Source organism: Falco peregrinus, chromosome 3 (genome assembly GCF_023634155.1).
Source record: "Falco peregrinus isolate bFalPer1 chromosome 3, bFalPer1.pri, whole genome shotgun sequence".
NCBI classification, from domain to species: Eukaryota; Metazoa; Chordata; class Aves; order Falconiformes; family Falconidae; genus Falco; species Falco peregrinus.
The window spans coordinates 57,788,430-57,806,530 of NC_073723.1; the positions used below are offsets into that span (position 1 = coordinate 57,788,430).

The 18,101-nt window shown below is 42.0% G+C and overlaps 1 protein-coding gene across 1 annotated transcript in view; it reads left to right on the top strand.

The window, feature by feature from the left end:
* Positions 1-306: 306 nt before the first annotated feature.
* The window catches only part of ROCK1 (Rho associated coiled-coil containing protein kinase 1), a 93,371-nt gene continuing 75,576 nt past the window's right edge, over positions 307-18,101 (top strand). The window contains exon 1 of the mRNA XM_005243285.4: positions 307-1,511. Coding sequence (XP_005243342.1) covers positions 1,419-1,511 — 93 coding nt within the window. The 5' untranslated portion in view covers positions 307-1,418. The remainder of the gene's footprint in view (positions 1,512-18,101) is intronic.

An 18,101-nucleotide genomic window follows, 5' to 3' on the forward strand; every position in this document is an offset into this window, starting at 1 on the left:
CCGCTGCCGCCGCTGCCGCCGGGCCGTCAAACGCGGCCCGCCGCCGCTTGGCGCGAGCCGCCCACTCGCTCCCGCCGCGGCGGCCCCTCCCGCCCGCTCGCCCTCTCCTTCCCGGGTCTCGCGGGCACGGCGCGCGCGCGCCCCTGCCGACCGTTGGGCGGCGGGTGAACGGGGAGGGCGGGGAGGCGGGGGAGGCGCGAGAGGAGCGGCGGCCACGCGCCCCCGCCTCGCGCATACCGCTCGCCTCCCCCCCCAGCCCGCCTGCCCGGCCCGCAGCCGTTCCCTCCGCGCATGCGCCCTGCGCCGCCGCCCCGGCCGCCCCCCCCGGCTGTTCAAACAGGAAGGCGGACATGTTGGTGCCTCTCGCAGGTTTGCTCACACCCGCCGCGGCCGGACCTTACGTTCTCCCCTCCCCTTAAGCCACCTCCTACCCTCCTCCCTCTCACGCTGCAACCTCGGGTCGGTCCTGAAGTGGTCCGGGCTGCCGTCCCGTACGCGAGGCGGAGGAGCGGGAGGGAGCGGAGCCGGCGCTGGCAGCGGCGGGAGGCAGCGAGGAGCCGCAGGCGGCCGCGCAGCGAGGAGGAGGAGAGGAGAGGAAGAAAGATGCTGTTGCCGTCGCTCCGCCGCTGAAGTGACGCGTCCCCTGCCCGCGGGGGCACTCGCAGCGGGGGCCGGGGCGGCCTCTGCGTGCAGCTGGCGGCGCAGCGCTGCCCGCCCGGCCGGCGCAGCCCGGCGGAGGGGCAGCCTCTCCCCCCGGCCCGCCCTGGGCTCCCTCGCCCTGTGCCCGCCGAAGGACCGACCCCGCGGCGCTGAGACGCGGTGCTGAGAGGATTTTTCTACTTTTTTTCTCCCTTTTTTTGCCTTGGTGGTGTGTCTGCAGGCTTTTGTTTTGGTTTTGGTTGGTTGTTTTTTTTTTTTCTCCCTCCCCCGTTGTTGCTTTTTCTACCGGTTTTCCGGAAATAAAGCTGCGCTGCGGACCCTGGCACCGACCCGCCGCCGCTCCTGCAGGGCGAGGAGGAGGAACCGCTACGCTGGCTCCCAGGGCGGCTTCCCCGGCTGGGAGAATGAGGTTGCTGAGACGCTGGGGCCCGAGCAGAGGAGGGAGGGAGAGGAAACCTGCTGCGGCAGAGCTGTGAGCAGCCCCGGACGGTGCGTGCCTGCGTGGAGGAGGGGGGAGAAGCAGCCCCGTCCCCCCTGCCGCGGACCCTCCTCCGGTGTGCTCGCCCCTCGGCGGGGCAGCCCGGGGACTTGCCTCGGAGACTTCTGTGATTGAAGGGATTTTGCGGGCAGCGCTCCTCAGCCTGTGACAGGCAGTGTGGTTTCTCTTTTGTGCTCGCTCGTTCCTGTTTTTTTACTTTTTGGTTGTTTTTAACCTTAACTTTGCTCTGGAATAAGGGAAACGTTTTATCTCCGGAAACATGTCGACGGGAGAAAGTTTTGAGTCCCGGTTTGAAAAAATCGACGTGACTTTAAAGGACCCCAAATCCGAAGTGAACGTGGACTGTTTGCTGGTGAGTAGGTAGCGCCGGTGGGCTCCTGGTCCCGTCTCCCCGAATTTCCTACCCTGTGGGACCAAATCTCGCACTCCTGGCTGAGTCACCGTTCTGCTTAACTCCGCATTAGCGTTTTGTTTACTCAGCGTTGAGCTGAGGGTGCGTGAACCGTGCAAGGGAGAGCGGCTTTCATGCCAAGGAGGCGCCCGCCCGGTCCTGCCTTGGACTTGTCATGTCTCTTGCTTCATGCACCTTTCTTTTCTTCCCCGACTGTCGTAAGGGGCGGTGGACACTGTGCAGAGGCATTATTCGTGAGTGCCAGCCCTGTGGGTAAACAGAAGACTGTAAATGGCTTTGATACACCGATTCCCTCTTCAACAACTTTTTTTTTTTTGTCTTTTTTTGGGTGTAGTCCTCTTGTGCAGTGGTTAAGCACTGCAGCACTGACTTCAGCCTGTTTAGCGTAGACGTTTACAAATGCTAACTAATGACGAGTAGAACACAGCTCTAAGATTAATATGCCCTTACAGGTGGGGAAGTAGTCATGGCAGGGGTTTAAATGCATTTTAAACTAGTTGGTGTGCTAGGCCTGGGAGAGAGGGCTGCTTGCTTATTGTTTTCCTACTTGATCATATCTCATGGTTCAATGGATCTCTCCGGTGCTGTCAGTGTTATAATTGCATCATAAGAAAAAAAGCCATAATGCTTCTTGACATAACCCCAACATCATTTGGTAGTTGCTTGACAAAACTGAATGGTATTTTAGTTCTGATTATAGAAAGTACCTCAACAAAGTGTATGCCAAATACAACCAATTTGTTTGGGATGTAGCCGAGTACTTAGATATGCCTAGAGATGCCCTTAAATAGTAGCAAATTGTTATTTGTGCTTTTGTGCTGAAGTAGAGAATTTCTTTTCTTTGTACCAAGTGAGAGAAGTTCTTTAGTGTGTTTTTTGTTTTGGCTTTCTGTTGTCAGAGAGGAGAACAAGTAAATTGAATTTGTTCCCAGTATGAACTCTGACATTTGGGTTTGGGGAGGGAGGTGTGGGGGTGGAGATAACTTAATAGTAATTTTTCATCTCCTGCTGCATGTCTGTTAGCGGAAAGTTCGCTGAAGCATAAGGCAGAGAGGTGAAAAGAATCCATTGAAATCTGAACAAGTTCATAATAATGTGTACTTTCTTTAGTTTATTACTGATTTGCAAGCTTCTGAGGTGTTGGCAGGTCAAACCTATATCCCAGGGTAAAAGCAGAGCCTCGTGGATGTTGCTGCACGAGGGAAAATAGCACTGCATCTTCTAATTAACTTGCTGCTTTTGATCCGGTTTAGGTATCTGTCATCTTAGAACCACAGCTAATGAGAAGAGCTCTGGTGCTTAGGGTATACTGTGTCAATTTTGATAACTCAAGACTACTGTCAAATGCAACATTTTTACACCCAGCTTCTACTGATAGATTTCAAGAGTATAGATGCAATTGAGAGTTCAGAGGTTTACCCTAACCGTGACTAGGTTTGCTAGTATGTGCTTCAGTGCTGGCCATACTATGAGGACCTTCCTGCAGTGATCATAAGGAGGTTGCAGGTATGAAACATGCAGTTGATAGTAGCTTTACCTGTGTTCCTTCACCTTTCAATCAGTTTAAGGATTTGACACTTTTCAGTTACCTTAATCGCGATTTGGAGCCAAGCCGTAGTCAGTTTGGGAATGAACTTGCTGGGATGCTTCCTGTCATGCTTGTGTAAAGTTTTAGAACTTGTGTTTACATCTCAGATCTTAAGAATGTCCTTTAAAGTGACAATTTTTTTAGAAGTCTTCTGAGGTTTTTGAGCAGACCTTTGTATATTCTTTTAAAGGCAGTTTCTGATGGTGTAGTCATCAGAACTATGTTGGTTTTGTTTTTTTTGGTTTTTTTTAGCTAGCCATAGTTACGGATACTGTTCTTTGAAACTAGAACTAATTAAAAAATAAAGTGCTGCTTCTGAAAAAATCAGCTGGGAGGTTAATTTCTTATGTTTGGTCACTATATCAATCTCTCGGCTGGCTGGACTTTTACTTTGTTTCATGTCTCTCGACCTGAGTTGGTTCTTGGCCTCTTTTGGTCCTAACGCTTTCTAAAATGTTTAAATATTTCATACCAGTTTTTACTGTGATGATTCACGCCACAAACATAATTCTTGGCTCAAGGTACTATTTATGTATCAAATTAATTGTAATCTATGTGGACGTGCTTTTAAGGAAGAAATGTTTACATGTAAGTGATCTGTACCTAAAATATATTCTGAGATCGACATCCCATTCCCCTCCTGCAGCCTCCACTTAGAGGGAAACTTGTCAGTCTCTGTGCCTTGTACGCTTAAAAAGAAAATATGATGTCTTTCTGATGAGACTACATAAAAAAAGAAAGTATCCTTTTAAATCTAAACCCCTTTTTTCCTTTGAAGCTGTGAATTGATGTTACTTATAATTGCTTTCACTTTTCGTGAGCATAGGTGTTAGTTAACAATGTGTATCAGAGTGGTAATATATGAATAACTGATACACAGACACTTCAAATTCAGCAGCTGGTATTCTATACATACAGGCTTAAAATGTTGAACTTCCCTTTATATTCAAGAAACACATTTTTTTGGCTAGATGAAGAAGAGTTTCGGGAATGCTCTTGGTTTTTCTTAGGATGGTTTTATCCTCTTTTGCTTTATTTTCTGTCTATTCTGACTTTTCTTCCCCATCAATTTTAGCACCTGTAGACTAAAAGGCGGGTGTGGAATAACCTTAAGTCAGTCTTGTAAGGGTTTTGGGTTTTATAAATGACGTAAACGGGATTCTGTATGCTAGAAAGATTCTAAATTTCTATGGGAAGTAGTATGAGAACACTTAAGAAAAGATGGGGGAGGTGCTGATAGAAAGGAAGGCATGTTACTGTTTCAGGAAGGTGTGGGAGAAACATGTTGATAGCAGAGCAGGCGGAAAAGACATGAGGACTATATAACTTCAGTTTACATGCTGCAGGAAGGAAATTCACGAAGCTGAGGTGCAGGAGAGAGATGTGTTTATTTTTCCTGTTTTATGTATTATAAACGGAGTAAGAAAACTGACCAAGTTGCAACTGACTAACTTTGCATGTTTCTTTGAGGCTTTCATGCACTTGATTTAGTACTAGACGGGGAAATCATAGGCTGCCTTTTTTGATGAGCCATGAGGAGGTCAAAGCCTAAGTTCTGTATAAACAGTGTACAGCAGCATAATGCGGTGCTTTCTCTCAAAATATCGGGTACTAGGAGTCCTATAGTCCTAAAAAGGTCTAATGACACTGTGAAGGCTATGTTAGATAGGTAGTCATACTCTAGGGTGTGCAATGATCAGATACTGGTGAGTGCCATATGGGTGCTAAGTGGAGCCAAAGGCAATGTAAGTAACTAGCTATTAACTCGAGCGTAGTGTCTCATTAATGATACTAAGCAGTGGAAAGTGGTATTGAACGAGCATACTTCTACAACAATTTCGGAATAAAACCAGGTTTCTTAGTCCTCTGTGTTTCTGACTAAATCCTTTGGGGTTATGGGCTTCCAGTTTTTGGAGCGTGGGGAGGGAGGGGTATGGAGGACATCTTGACCTGAGGCTGTCTATGCTTTTAATCCAAAAATAACTAGTAAATTTTAATTAAAATGTTTTCTTGGTGCTCTCTCTGCTCTGATAGTAACTCAGTCTTTTCATGCTTTATAAAGACACTTGAGTAACTCAGTTATTCAAGTACTTAGTCAATTACTTAATTGATTTGTAAAAAATCAGACTTTTGATGGTCTTAATCTTCAAAGACACCAAATGCCTCGCTTGTTCAGCAGTTGGACTTCAAATTAATTGACAACAGTAAACACTGCGTATGACAAACTTGTTTTATCTAGTCACAAGAGGTTTCATTTTCTGGTGCACAAAAAATACACAGGTATAGAGTGCAATTCATCTGTTTTTCGTAGGTCTATTTCATGTTCAGCTAGATGAATTCATGTTCATCTGTTTTGCCTTAGGAAAAGGTGAGTTGGTCTCATTGTCTTTGGGGTTCTGAATCTCAGTTGTCACTAGACCTATTTTTCTATTCTGTGTAACTTGTTAGAAAGCACTTTGGAAGGCCTTGTGGCTAGGGATTTGGTAAATAATTAATAATAATAAAAAAGTAACTTAAAGTGTCTTCAGAAGTTTTTATCTATCAAAATAACTGTCAAAAATCACCTTTGCTGAAACAACAGTAACTATGCTTTTAGAATCTGAGTGATGCATGCTAGAGAAACTTGGTATCTGAGAAGCTTACTTGTTAATGAAGCTCACGCATAGAAAAAGCAGAGTTTGAACATTAGCAGACTGTCAGCTTCAGAATGATCTAAGTTGTGTGGAGGTAGTTCAAAGCAGGGGAAACATCATGACTGACTAAATCTCCTTTGACATGTTTCTACCATTCTTTAGATCCAAGCATAAGGTCCTGCCTGCACTTGGATTGGGGCAATCATCACTATCAGGACAGACTGACTGGGCATTGAATGGATTGAGAGCAGCCCTGGGGAGAAGGACTCGGGGATACTTGGAGAGAATATCTGAATGTCTTTCACTTTTGATAGAGATGTTTTTACCAGTACCTGTAGTGACAGGACAAGGGGCAACAGTTTTAAAATGAAAGAGATTTAAAGGGAAAGATTTAGATTGGGCATAAGGAGAGAGTCTTTTGCTATGAGGGTATTGAGGCACTGGAGGAGGCTGCCCAGGGAGGTTGTGGATACCCCATCCCTGGTAGTGTTTAAGGTCAGGTTGGGCAGGGCTTTTGGCAACCTGATCTAGTGAAAGATGTTTTTAGCCATGGGGTTTGGAACTAGATGATCTTTTAAAGGTCCATTCCAACCCACGTGATTCTGTGATTTTGTAGATAGATCTAAAATAAGACTTCTGGCTGACCTGGAAATATAATTCTGTGTCTTCAAGTTACCATATCCAAGCTTTATATGCAAAAATGTAATTGCAAGTTAATATTATAATCTCATCGCTAAGGATTATGAAACACATAGGATGTGAAATTAATGATAAAATATATAATTTCTTATGTTAATCAAAGGTAAAACGCAACTGTGAGTTGCCTTTGGAAATGCAGTAGCTAGGTGGATTCTGATTACAAATTGCAGCTCTTGGAAGATCTTTTTAAGTATTATGTAAGCCTCTAGAAAGTTAACAGTAGAGAAGGTGGGACTGTCAAAATGTTAGCATTTCATTCACAGTATAGGGTAGGTTTTATACAGGAATAACAGTAAATTTAGCCAGTTCTTCTGCTCATAAAAATAGAGGCTGTAGGAACGTAATTACTTATTTTCTTAGAAAAGGTTTTAATCAAGAATGATGATAGGAGGTTAATGTTAAGACCCATTTCAACAAGAGGAATAAAAAAACCCAACTAAAACCATGTAGTAGACTATAAATGCTCATGTCAAGTAAAAATACTTGTAAACAATGTCCTTTTGCCTGGCAGCTGTAGAGTGTGTTAATTTTTTGTTGGTGATGGGAAGGAAGAGGGAAACACCTGGAATTTGTTTGTTGGACAAATTGAAAATCAACCTGTTGGTCTGTATAACTTTGAGGACAATGACAGCTTCAGGAGCCACTCATTGAGAACTTAATAAATGCTTAGAAGCACTGTGAGCAGATAATATTGGTAGTCTCACAGTTGCTGTTAGCAGAAATCCCTAGGACATACTAGAAATAAAAAGCTTTTCAGCTCTCTTACCATGGAATACTGAGATGTTTGTCTCAATACAGGATGTTTATCTTGAATTTGAGAGTTCCCAAACCATGTAATTAAAAACTTCTAGTTTTCTGTGGATGTTGCTTGATGCTATTTATCAAACTTTTTTGTCGTCAAGAAATGGCAGTTCCAAATGGAGATACTGAGAATCTGAACTTCCTCCTTGGAGAGCAAAATTAGAGAATGGTTAAAAAACTGTTTTCTTTGCCATAATTTGTCCAGTCATTCAAGCAGCTATAAACCCAAAAGGATGACGAGACAATACTGCTAAAACTGTGAGCACTATGTAGACAACACCCAGTTACAGCTCGTACAAAACAAACGCAAGTAACACAGTCTTTTAGCTTTCTCAGTAGTCTGCTGAAATACTTGAATTAACAGTGGTTGAATGAGAGCTGAAATTCGATCTTTGTGAAGGAGAAAAGTGTTTTGGAGCTGTTCTTGTCCAGTGTTTTGATCTGCTGAGGTGATTGGATTTCTCGTAGTGTCATCTCTAGTCGGCAGACTGTGGAGGTCTCTGTATCCTACTCAACATCAGCAGAGTGTAGCGTGTTGTGGGTTAGCTGCCCATGTTGCTAGGGGAGAACCAGCGCAGGATTGGTACCAGCTTCTGACTGGAGCACAGGTCAAAGTCTGTTCTGATGCTTACAGTCTTGTAAAGGATTGGCTTTAACTGGAAGAATGCCACTCCCTGTCAATATTTATACTATACAAACTGTCATGAGGACAGCTCGTAATATCCCTTTATTAATAGGTCCTAATTTAAATCCAGCTGCTTATTTCTTTATTTCAGCTTCCCCACTTTCTTGTATGTGTTCATTTTTCTGTTTCTTTTATAGAGTTGAGAAATACATGAAGGTTTGCTTGGGTTTTTTTTCAGTTGCGTGGTCCGAGGTGATGCAAAGACCTGATGCTTGGAAACCTCTGTAGAAAACTACACAAACTGAGGCTTTATTTTGGATTGTAGGTTGGAATATCTAAATATGTTTCTAGCTTGTGGGTGTCTGGGCTCCATAACTTATAATTGTTCTGGAAACAAAAATGGAATACCTTCTCTTTTTTTTTTTTTTTCCTCCTAAAGATCTTCAAGAGCCATAATGTTCACGTAAAAAAATATATATATATAACTAAGAACTACTTGAATTCTAATAGTTATGTGAATAGTGAGTCTATCTTTTTTTTCTCTTACAAGCTGTATAGTATTCAGATATGTTAAATTCTAAGGTATGAATCTATTCAGAGCAAAACTGATACATCCTGATAAAGTGTATTAGTGTTGGGTATCTGCGTATAAAATGCATTAATACAAGATGGCTGTTCTCCAGTGTAGTCTACTGACTACCATGTAAATACTGTTTCTATGGAGGCTGGCCTTCTTTTTTAGCAAATAAATAATGGCCAAAAAAAGCTCTGATTACACAAAATTATGTCATCTGGAATGCACTTCCCAAACAAGAAGAGGCCAGAAGCTTCTCCTTGCATCTGAAGTTTTCAGCTAGGAAATTTTTCCCTGTTTTGTGGTTGGGGAAGTTATAATTTTCGGAAGATGGCTAGTAGGACTTGTTTTATAGCAGTAATGGTTATTTCATATGGGAAAATGTGAAGGAAGGATGGTCAGGGCATTCATCTCATCCTGGTCACTGATAGATGATACTTACGCTTACTATTCCAAGAAGATGAAGATCTTGAGGTCCTTTATTTTATGTCTGTATTTTAGTTAGAAGCTTCTAAAGAAAACTTGTTTGCTGCTTTTCTATAAATCAGTTACTCTAGAAGATGATTTGGAAGTCTGCCTCTTTAATACTGTGTGCACAGTGAAAGCAGTGTTTTGTTGAGTACAAGTAACCTTCGTTTCACAGAATAATTGAGGCTGGAGGGGACCTCTGGAGGTCATCTTCTCTAACCCCACCCCCACTCTCGCAGGGCCACCTAGAGCAGGTTGCCCAGCTTTGGAGTATCTCAGAGGTGGTAAACTCAACAACTTCTCTGGGCAACCTGTAATCTTCCACTTCTTAGCAGTACGTTTACTTGGTAGATGCTTCCTGGCAGAGAATAAAGTTCTCTGAAACTAAACAGAAAAGTCATTAGTACTCATTTTGCATTTATTTGCACAGTCCTTTAAGTGTTGTGGCCTCTTAAATTGGTCAGTAAACCTCTTTATAGCCCAAATCATTTTCTGAAAGGCATCTGCCACAGAAGACCTGAGGAACTTTCTACATTGAGGCACTTGTAGATTTTGAGATTTTAAGCATAAGGGTTTGTATCTGAGGGCATAGTGGCTGTGAATTGATAAGCTCATTAAGTTTAATTTGTGACTGCAGTTGAAATAGATTTAGATGTAGAATTTTTCTGCTGGAGGAAAAAAAAGAATTAATGCCTTGCTGTGATGTCCAATTTACACTCTAGGAGTGTCACTTCATTTTTTCATGATTCTGAACCTTGGTAGCATTGTTTTCTATGTTTGGTGCGTACATCATTCTCCTCACAGGCAGTGAGGGAGGCTAGGTAGGACTTGCTTACTGGCATGGGAATGTGGAAGACTTTTTGATACTGATGGGTCAGGAACCTGTCCTTGGGAGATGGGTGAAGATGAAGGAGAGACTGTGGTGGAAACTGAAGTGCAAGGTGTCAGCACAACAAGCACCATTTTCCTTGAGTATGGGTGACAGCTCAGCATGTTGATTTCACCATTGAGATCTAGGAGCACCTTTGACTGCAAGTCTGGAGTGGCTCTATGTTAAGGTACTTAAGCGGGGAGGAAGTCTCTCTAGCCAGGAGGTGGTGGAGTAGGAGTGGATGGGGAAGATGCTGCAGAGAGGAGCAAGACTGAAGTGAGTATGCACTGGTTATACTTGCCCTATGCCTTTTCACAGATGGTAGGTTGTGTAGAACAATACAAACAGGAGGTGAAGCTGTAGTTGAAACCAGAGGTAATACTGGTGCCTCACAACTCTGTCTTGATATTATGCACTGCTGTCAGTGTTAGAGGTGAAATCAATAGAATTTCCTCACAAGCCCTTGGTTATAAAATCTTATTATACCAGTGTAGTAGTATAGTAATTTCTTCTTAAAAAGTAGCTTTGATTGTAGACACACAAGGAATCCTGTCAGTATTAAGCTGAGAGAATTTATTCTCTCCTTGCGAAGAGGAAGGATTCTTCTGCCACTTCAGTCTACCTAGCAGTTTGTTTATTGCTCTAATACAGAGGTCCTCAAACTTTTTAACCAGGGGGCCGGCGCGCGGATGCAGTGGCAGGCAGCCATCTGCAGCTGCTTGGTTTCCCCCTCCCAACCCCCGACGGGGGGTCTGTAATACCGGGGGCTGGATTGAGGACCCTGGGGGGCCGTATCTGGCCCGCGGGCCGTAGTTTGAGGACCCCCGCTCTAATACATCATCTGTGAGCTGCTGTCCTTCTCCTCAAACTCCAGTTACTACTAAGTTCATTGGCAATTAAACAATTGCCGGCATGCCAATGATACAGTTTGTGGTGGTCTTGGGACCACTCAAACCTGCTATTACATGCTATATATACTCTTTTGTAGAAATAGAAGGCCAAAAATGGTGCCAGCCATATGATAGACTTATTAGGACTTGAAGCTTTTGCTCTGCTAGTACTGGCAGCAATCATAGTGGCTTTTGTAACAGGGGCTATTGTTGCCAACACTAGCAGAGCAAAGATGGTGATTGAAATAACAAAATGGCCATTAAGGCCCACAGAGTATAAGCTGAACTATTTCTGTCATTGTGTGTTTTGCTGGGTTGTTTTTTGGGTTGTAGAGTGTGTTTTGGTTTTGTTTTTTCCATACACTGAATTTCAAATTGGGGATGCCATTAAAGAAGCTAGGCTCTTTCTGTAGAGAATAATTAGTATGCTTCCTGGAAGACCTTTTGTTTTCTGTCTTTTACTAAAATGCTTATGGCTATTTTCAGCCTTTCTCATGCTCCACAAACTGTTTTGTGTGTATGGTTTTTGGACATAGCATGACCTTAAAGTTTGGAGATGCTTTTGCCTTGTAAAATCTGATGGTTGCAGAAGTCTTCAGAACTAGTCACATTGTGGTTCTGAAAAAAGCTGAGAAGACTCTTGTTAGGAAGACCATATTGAGGAGAATTCTGGGTTATTAATCTAAAAAATAGTTGTAACACAAATAAGGTCTTGTATCAAGTAACTTGTACGCTCAGATTCAATGTTCATTGATTCCACTCGGCAGATTAGATTGGAGTAAGGAAAGGGCCAAAGTCTCTCTTGCTTTTAATTCTTGATGAGTGTAAGGTCAGAGGAGTCTTTGAAGTTTTCTCCTGTTGTTCCTTTTCTGTCCTAAAATGCCTTCAGGCTTTCATAACGAAGCTTTTGTCCTTCTTAATGCGATGTATGCATAACACTGTTTTCATCAGTAGTTTGGACTTGAAACGTAATCAAAGATGCCATTTAGAGGAAAAACTGGAGTGTTGCGATGCTGGTGCTGCTGGAGCTGCTTTGGGTTTGTGACTGCAACCATAAATGACTCCTGTTTAATGTCATGCTTTCTGTACAATTGATTTTGGCTAGCATTAGGGAAGAGTTGGGATGGCGCTATTGTTCATATAAAGAGTTGTTTCTATCTTAGTTCTTGGTAAGTTCATGGAGAAAAAGGGTCTGAGAACCACGAATTCTAGGGGAAAGAAAAAAGGAATTTTTTTAATATACCCTTTTCATTGCAGTTTGGCAATCTCATAGACATGGTCAGGAAAAAATGAAAAGATTGATTAAAATCATGTATTTGCAGGTTGGGAAGTTTCTTTCCAAATTTCTGATGATGTTGGAGTAAAAACTTTATTTTTCAACTTAAGATTCAACCAGAATATAGGCAACTGAAGATTTTCCTTCAAATCAGACTGTCTGGTGAGAGATTGACTAGCTGTACCAACGCAGGACATCTTTTTGTTTTCCAGCAAACTTGGAATCAACATAACCTTTTTCATAACAATGGAAAAAGACACAATTTTTTTTTTAAAGTAACTTGTACTTTTGAGCTAAAGCTCATACTTAGGATTAGGCAATCTCCTGTGGATCTTGCTTGCCTTGGAATTGCATCATGATAAACAAATAGCTTTCAGATACAATGAAATGCATCTTATCCATTGTAGAGCTATGGAAATGAGCTGGTTTATTAGTTAAGCCTCGTTTCCTCATCTAGAGGAAAGTGGAATTGGTGTTAACCAGAAGAGCTCATGCTGAAGTTGGGCAAGATACCTGTGTCCTCAGCTCTGTGAAACACAATAATCACTTAACAGACATTCCCGTTCTGTATTAAGTTATCAAGATCTCATGATGTTCACTGCTCAGATCAGTTAACTTCTGTTTCACTTCTGCAATAGAAGTGAAACAAGTAATCAAGTTCTGATAGGAAGAGGAAGAGCAAATAACTGGGCAGATGACAGAAGAAACAATTTTGTCAGTGATGCCAATCCTGTTTATTCATATGCTGTCAAGTTAATTTTAAACTTGTGCAGTGTATATTTGCGTATCATCATTCTTAAGTTTCAAAAAAGTAACTGTTTGTCCATTTGACTTTGAAACTGTGGAAAGTCAATCATCCATTTAAATACTTAATCTTGAGTACCAATTAAATCTTTCCTGAAAAGGCAGAGAAGTAGAAATCAAAGTTGGTGTGCCGTATTATTCTCTTTTCCTCCTCCTACTTAGTAAATGAAATATCAACAAGTCAGATGCATCAGTGCAGTATCAGACTGTGATATTGTCCTGCTGTACTGCTGAATATTCTTAACTGCAGAACATGACAGATGTTGCTTACAGGATGGTGGCAGCATACAAGAAAAATGCTCTTTGTGTAGAGGGAAGTTCTGTCAGTCTGTAAGATATAAATACAAATTTTGCAAAATAGGCAGAAAATTACAATTAAAGATGATTTGAGGGTTGAAATTTTGGTTTGGCCTATGGTGACTTAAGTCAGGGCTTCCTGATTTCTTCAGTTTTTTTGTGAGGCTGTTCTGAATTTCTAGTTCCTGCATGTAAAATAAATACTTTTCCCCCCTCCCTGATTTGGGAGCTTGATGGTAGGGGGGCAAGCTACTGTTTGTACACACACCCCCCCCCCCCCCCTTTTTTTTTTTTTAAAGAGGTAGGGAAGTTTCACTGGTAGTACCATGGTGTATTTGAAAAACAGACATCGGGCTTCAAGCACACATGGCAAATATCCATGACCAAAACCCAACTGCACAAGACGAGTTTTTCAAATAAGTTGAAAGGAGTGTGGGAGTGTGTTTATAACATATCAATGAAGATGCGATGTTAAACTGTGCTAATTTAATGTAAGCTATTGCTTTCAGATTCTTAAGTATTTTAAGTTAGATTTTTCATTAGATGCAGATGTTCCCACAGATAAGGGAAATTAATTTGACTAAACATAGACTTATGACTGCAAGATACTGTTTTTAAATTAGTTTCTCTGTGTATTAGTATTTATTAGTACATGAGCCTAAAAGTTACTTTGCTTTGATATAATAAATAGATTTTATAATGCCTTAACTTCTTTAGTAGCATGGAAATTTTATGTTCATAACATTCATCAGTCTCTAACTTTGCATAGACTGTGTGGTAGGAATTTACTGTATAGGGGGAAAATGGAGGCAAATTAAGAAGAGCTTATTGAAATTTGATGCTTTTTGTGGAAAGTTTGATGGTGCCTGATTGAGCTCAGTTGTGTGTGTATATGAAGCTGTTAAAAAGATTATGCATTTTAAATTGCAGTTAAACTTAGAAGCTACAGTGGATAATGCTCAGTAGTATTACAGGAGGCTGTTCTGTTTGTCATAATTTCTGGTAGTTTAATCACTGGAGGAAAGATCACTAAAATGATCCATTGACCTTAATAGTCTGAGGGTTATAATAAAGTTAATTAGTTCTCTGAAATAACAGGAAGGAGAGTTAGCCTTACATATTGAGTAGGTAGTGTTTTCCTACCTTAATGAATTCACTCTCAACTATTGCTTGCCTTTTACTTTACTTCTGAAGGTGTGCTTCACAAGTTTCCAGGAAAGCCTTTCTGTGGTAAGCTTCATTAATCACTTAAGATCATAATTAAATAAGTTGGCTAAGTAGAAAAGATTTTTTCAGTAAATTCATGGTACTTTATGTATATATGTATATATAAACACATACACATATATATGATGAAAAATATGAATTCCTGACCTGCATTTTTCTTTAAAATAAAAAAAAAACATGCAAATTCAGTTGAAGTGCTCTAAGCTTCAGAAAAACTAATGAGCATTTTTTTCAATACTGTGAACTTACCATTTTCTACTCTGGATTTTATTAGAAAGAGATACAATGGGAATATTTCTATATCCTGTGTGGTAACACCAAAGTGGCAGTAGGAATTATCTGTGTAAAGTTTGCTAATATGTTATTGAATTACAGTGAGACATCACATAAACTGTTTAAAAAATACATCAAAAGTTCTCTTGGTGGTCAATGGTTTTTACTGGCAGCCTGTCACAAGTGGGGTCTTCCAGCGATGGATACTGGGCCTCATGCTGTTCAACATCTTCATAAATGATCTGGATGAGTGGATTGGAAGCACCCTCACCCAAGTTTGCCAGCGACACTAAACTGGGTGGTGAGGTGGACACTTTAGAAGGGAGAGCCAGCTTACAGAGAGACCTGGACAGGCTGGAAGAGTGGGCAAGTAAGAATAGTATGAAGTTTAACGAAGACAAGCGCAGAGTCTTGCACTTGGGACAGTATAGCCAAAGAGGCTGTACAGGCTTGGGTCTGTGTGGTTGCGCAGCAGCCTTGGTGACCTGGGGGTCCTGGTGGACAGCAAGCTGAATGTTGAGTCAGCAAAGCACTGCTGCAGCAACAAGGGCAAATCAGATCCTGGGCTGCATCTGCAGGTGTGTTACTAGCAGAGATGGAGATGTCATCATCCCACTTAGCACTGGTCAGGCCACACCTGGAGTGCTGTGTCCAGTTCTGGTTCCCACAATTCAAGCAAGACTCAGATAGACTGGAAAGTATCTAAAGGAGGGTTGCAAAGATGGTCAAAGGGCTACAGTATCTGCCTTGTAAGGGAAGACTGAAGGAGTCTCCCTGGAGAAGAGAAGGCTCAGAGGGACCTCATCAGTATTCCAGTACTTAAAGGGCAGCTACAAAAAGGATGGAGGTTATATTTTTGCAGGGACCCACATGGAGAAGACAAGGGCCAATGAGTACAAGCTGCACTGGGAGAGGTTTCTTTTCTATGTAAGAAAGAAACTTTTTACAGTGAGAACAATAAATTGCTTTAACAACCTGTGCAGGCATGTGGTAAATTCCATGTCATTGGAGGTTTTTCAAGATATGACCTAACAGGGTGCTAGATAATCTCATCTAGGCTCCCTTTCCCATGAAAGGTTGGATTAGATAAGCTTTGGATGTCCCTTTCAATCTGGGCTGTTCTATGGTTTTGCAATTCTCAAGGTTTTTGAGAAGATACCTGTACAGCGTTTCACTGGTTGATTTTTTCCCTATGACTTTTTCTAGCTTTGGTTTCAAAGCATCAGTCAAGTTCTTGAATGAGTACAACAATAGGTTTACAGCAGTACTAGTTAAGTGTTAGTAATTACATATACTATACCTACAAATTGCTTTCTCAGCCATAGCTATCAAGGTCCCATTTTATGAGATGACGCTACAGGATATGATATCTATGCTGAGCAGCACAATGTTAATGTCCTTTGTGTTGTAACCTCAAATCTGGTCAGAATAAGAACCACCACCACCACCCCAGATTTAAGGAGGAAAAAAAAAATCTTTAAGTCTAGTGGTGTGAAGAAATGGAAGAAACTCAACTACAGAATGCATACACAATGAATGTAGTTTCTAAATGGACAAAAAGATAAACTGCTATTAGTTTTTCATTCTAAATGGCAACTATTAATTGCAACTGTATCTGGATTTAAAAAAGAAAATAGGAAATGCTGCTCTTATGGAGTTAAGTTTTTCTCTTTGTGATACTCAATACGTTTCAAGTGAAGATGAGCTCTGAGAGGAGAAAAAAAAAGTTCCCAAGATTAAACCAGCAAATTCAAATTGCCTATTTAACTTAGGAAAAGTTCTCTACTAAACTAAGTCAAATTTGCAAAATTATTAGGAACTACTAGGAGTTCTTACACACTCAGCAAGTTTTGTCTCATGATGGCTTCAGGTGAGACGTTGCTCAATTAGTATATAACTTTCCATATTAAGAATTAGCGTTGAATAACATTTTCAGTAAATGGGATGTAGTTCTTTTTCATGAGTATGGCAGTAAAACAGATAATTGGGATTATGAAAGATTGTTACCATGTACAGTCAGCCCTAGCCAAGCAGTCTTGTTCAACTTATCAATGACCTGGGTGAAGGGGCAGAGCCCTCAGCAAGGCTGGCGGTGACACAGCCCTGGCAGGAGCGGCTGGTACCCCAGCGGCTGCGCTGCCGTTCAGCGAGGCCTGGGCAGGCTGGAGAGCTGGGCGGGGGGGGACCGAATGCAGTTCAGCAAAGGGGGTGCCATGGGGGCCTGGGGGGCATCGGGAGGAACGTGGCCGGCAGGTGGAGGGAGGTGATCCTGCCCCTCTGCTCTGCCCTGCTGAGGCCGCACCTGGAGCGCTGTGTCCAGTGCTGGGCTCCCCAGTTCAGGAGAGACAGGGAACCGCTGGGGAGCGCCCAGTGGAGGGCTGCCAAGGGGATGATGAGGGGACTGGAGCTTCTCCCTTGTGAGGAAAGGCTGGGAGAGCTGGGCCTGTTCAGCATGGAGAAGGGAAGACCGAGAGGGGATCTTATCAATGCACACAAATATCCCATGTGTGAGTGTCAAGAGGACGGGGCCAGGCTCTTTTCAGCGGTGCCCAGTGACAGGACAAGGGGCAACGGGCACAAACTGCAGCACAGGCAGCTCCATCTGAATATGAAGAAGAACTTCTTTGCCTGAAAGGTGACAGAGCACTGGCACAGGCCACTCAGAGAGGTTGTGGAGTTGTCTTCTCTGGGGATATTAAAAATCCTCCTGAACATGGTTGTGTGTAACCTGCACTAGGAGAACCTACTTTAGCAGGGGGTTGGACTAGATGATCTCCAGGGATCTCTTCCAACCCTGACTATTCCATGATTCTGTGAACAGTTAAGTTTTACTGCATGAAGTTATGCAGTTTATTTGAGCATAAGATCATTACTTTAAGTATGCATATCAATATGCTTTAAAAAGATAACTGAAGTAGTAGGTTGAATCTAGTGTCTTTCAGATGAGGCCCTGAGAATAATAATAATAATAAAAATAATTAAAAAATGCCTAGACTATGCTTTAATTTCAAGTGTATTTTTTTTCTTAACAGATTATTATTCTGTAATAAAACTCAGAAGTACCAGAGATCTGTTTTAGAATTTCACTTATTATCGGACAGGTGTTAGGGTGATCTATAACAACAATCCCCAGGTCAGTGTCTATCAAGAGTGAGGCCAGAGTCTTGCTGCAACAACATCTTGTCTCTGTTTTGTAAATCAGTTTCTAATACAGCTACTGCCCTTGTTCAACATGCAATAGCTGTATTACTTATATGCCTTTTGAAATTTACCTTCCTTTTATGTTTTGGGTTCTTTGGGCTGAGGGGCAGCTACTGTGATTGATAGCAGGAGGGGTATTAGATGAAATAAAAATGCATCAGAAAAACTCAGTGGAAGGAGCAAAGCAAATTCCAGCTAGTGCTTTTGGCCTTTTCTTGGTTGCAGTTATGTAAGGCTGTTGGCATCCTCCATTCACTTTTCAAGAAAGTAGCTGCTCCAACATCTGCTGTGCCAAATGGGCAC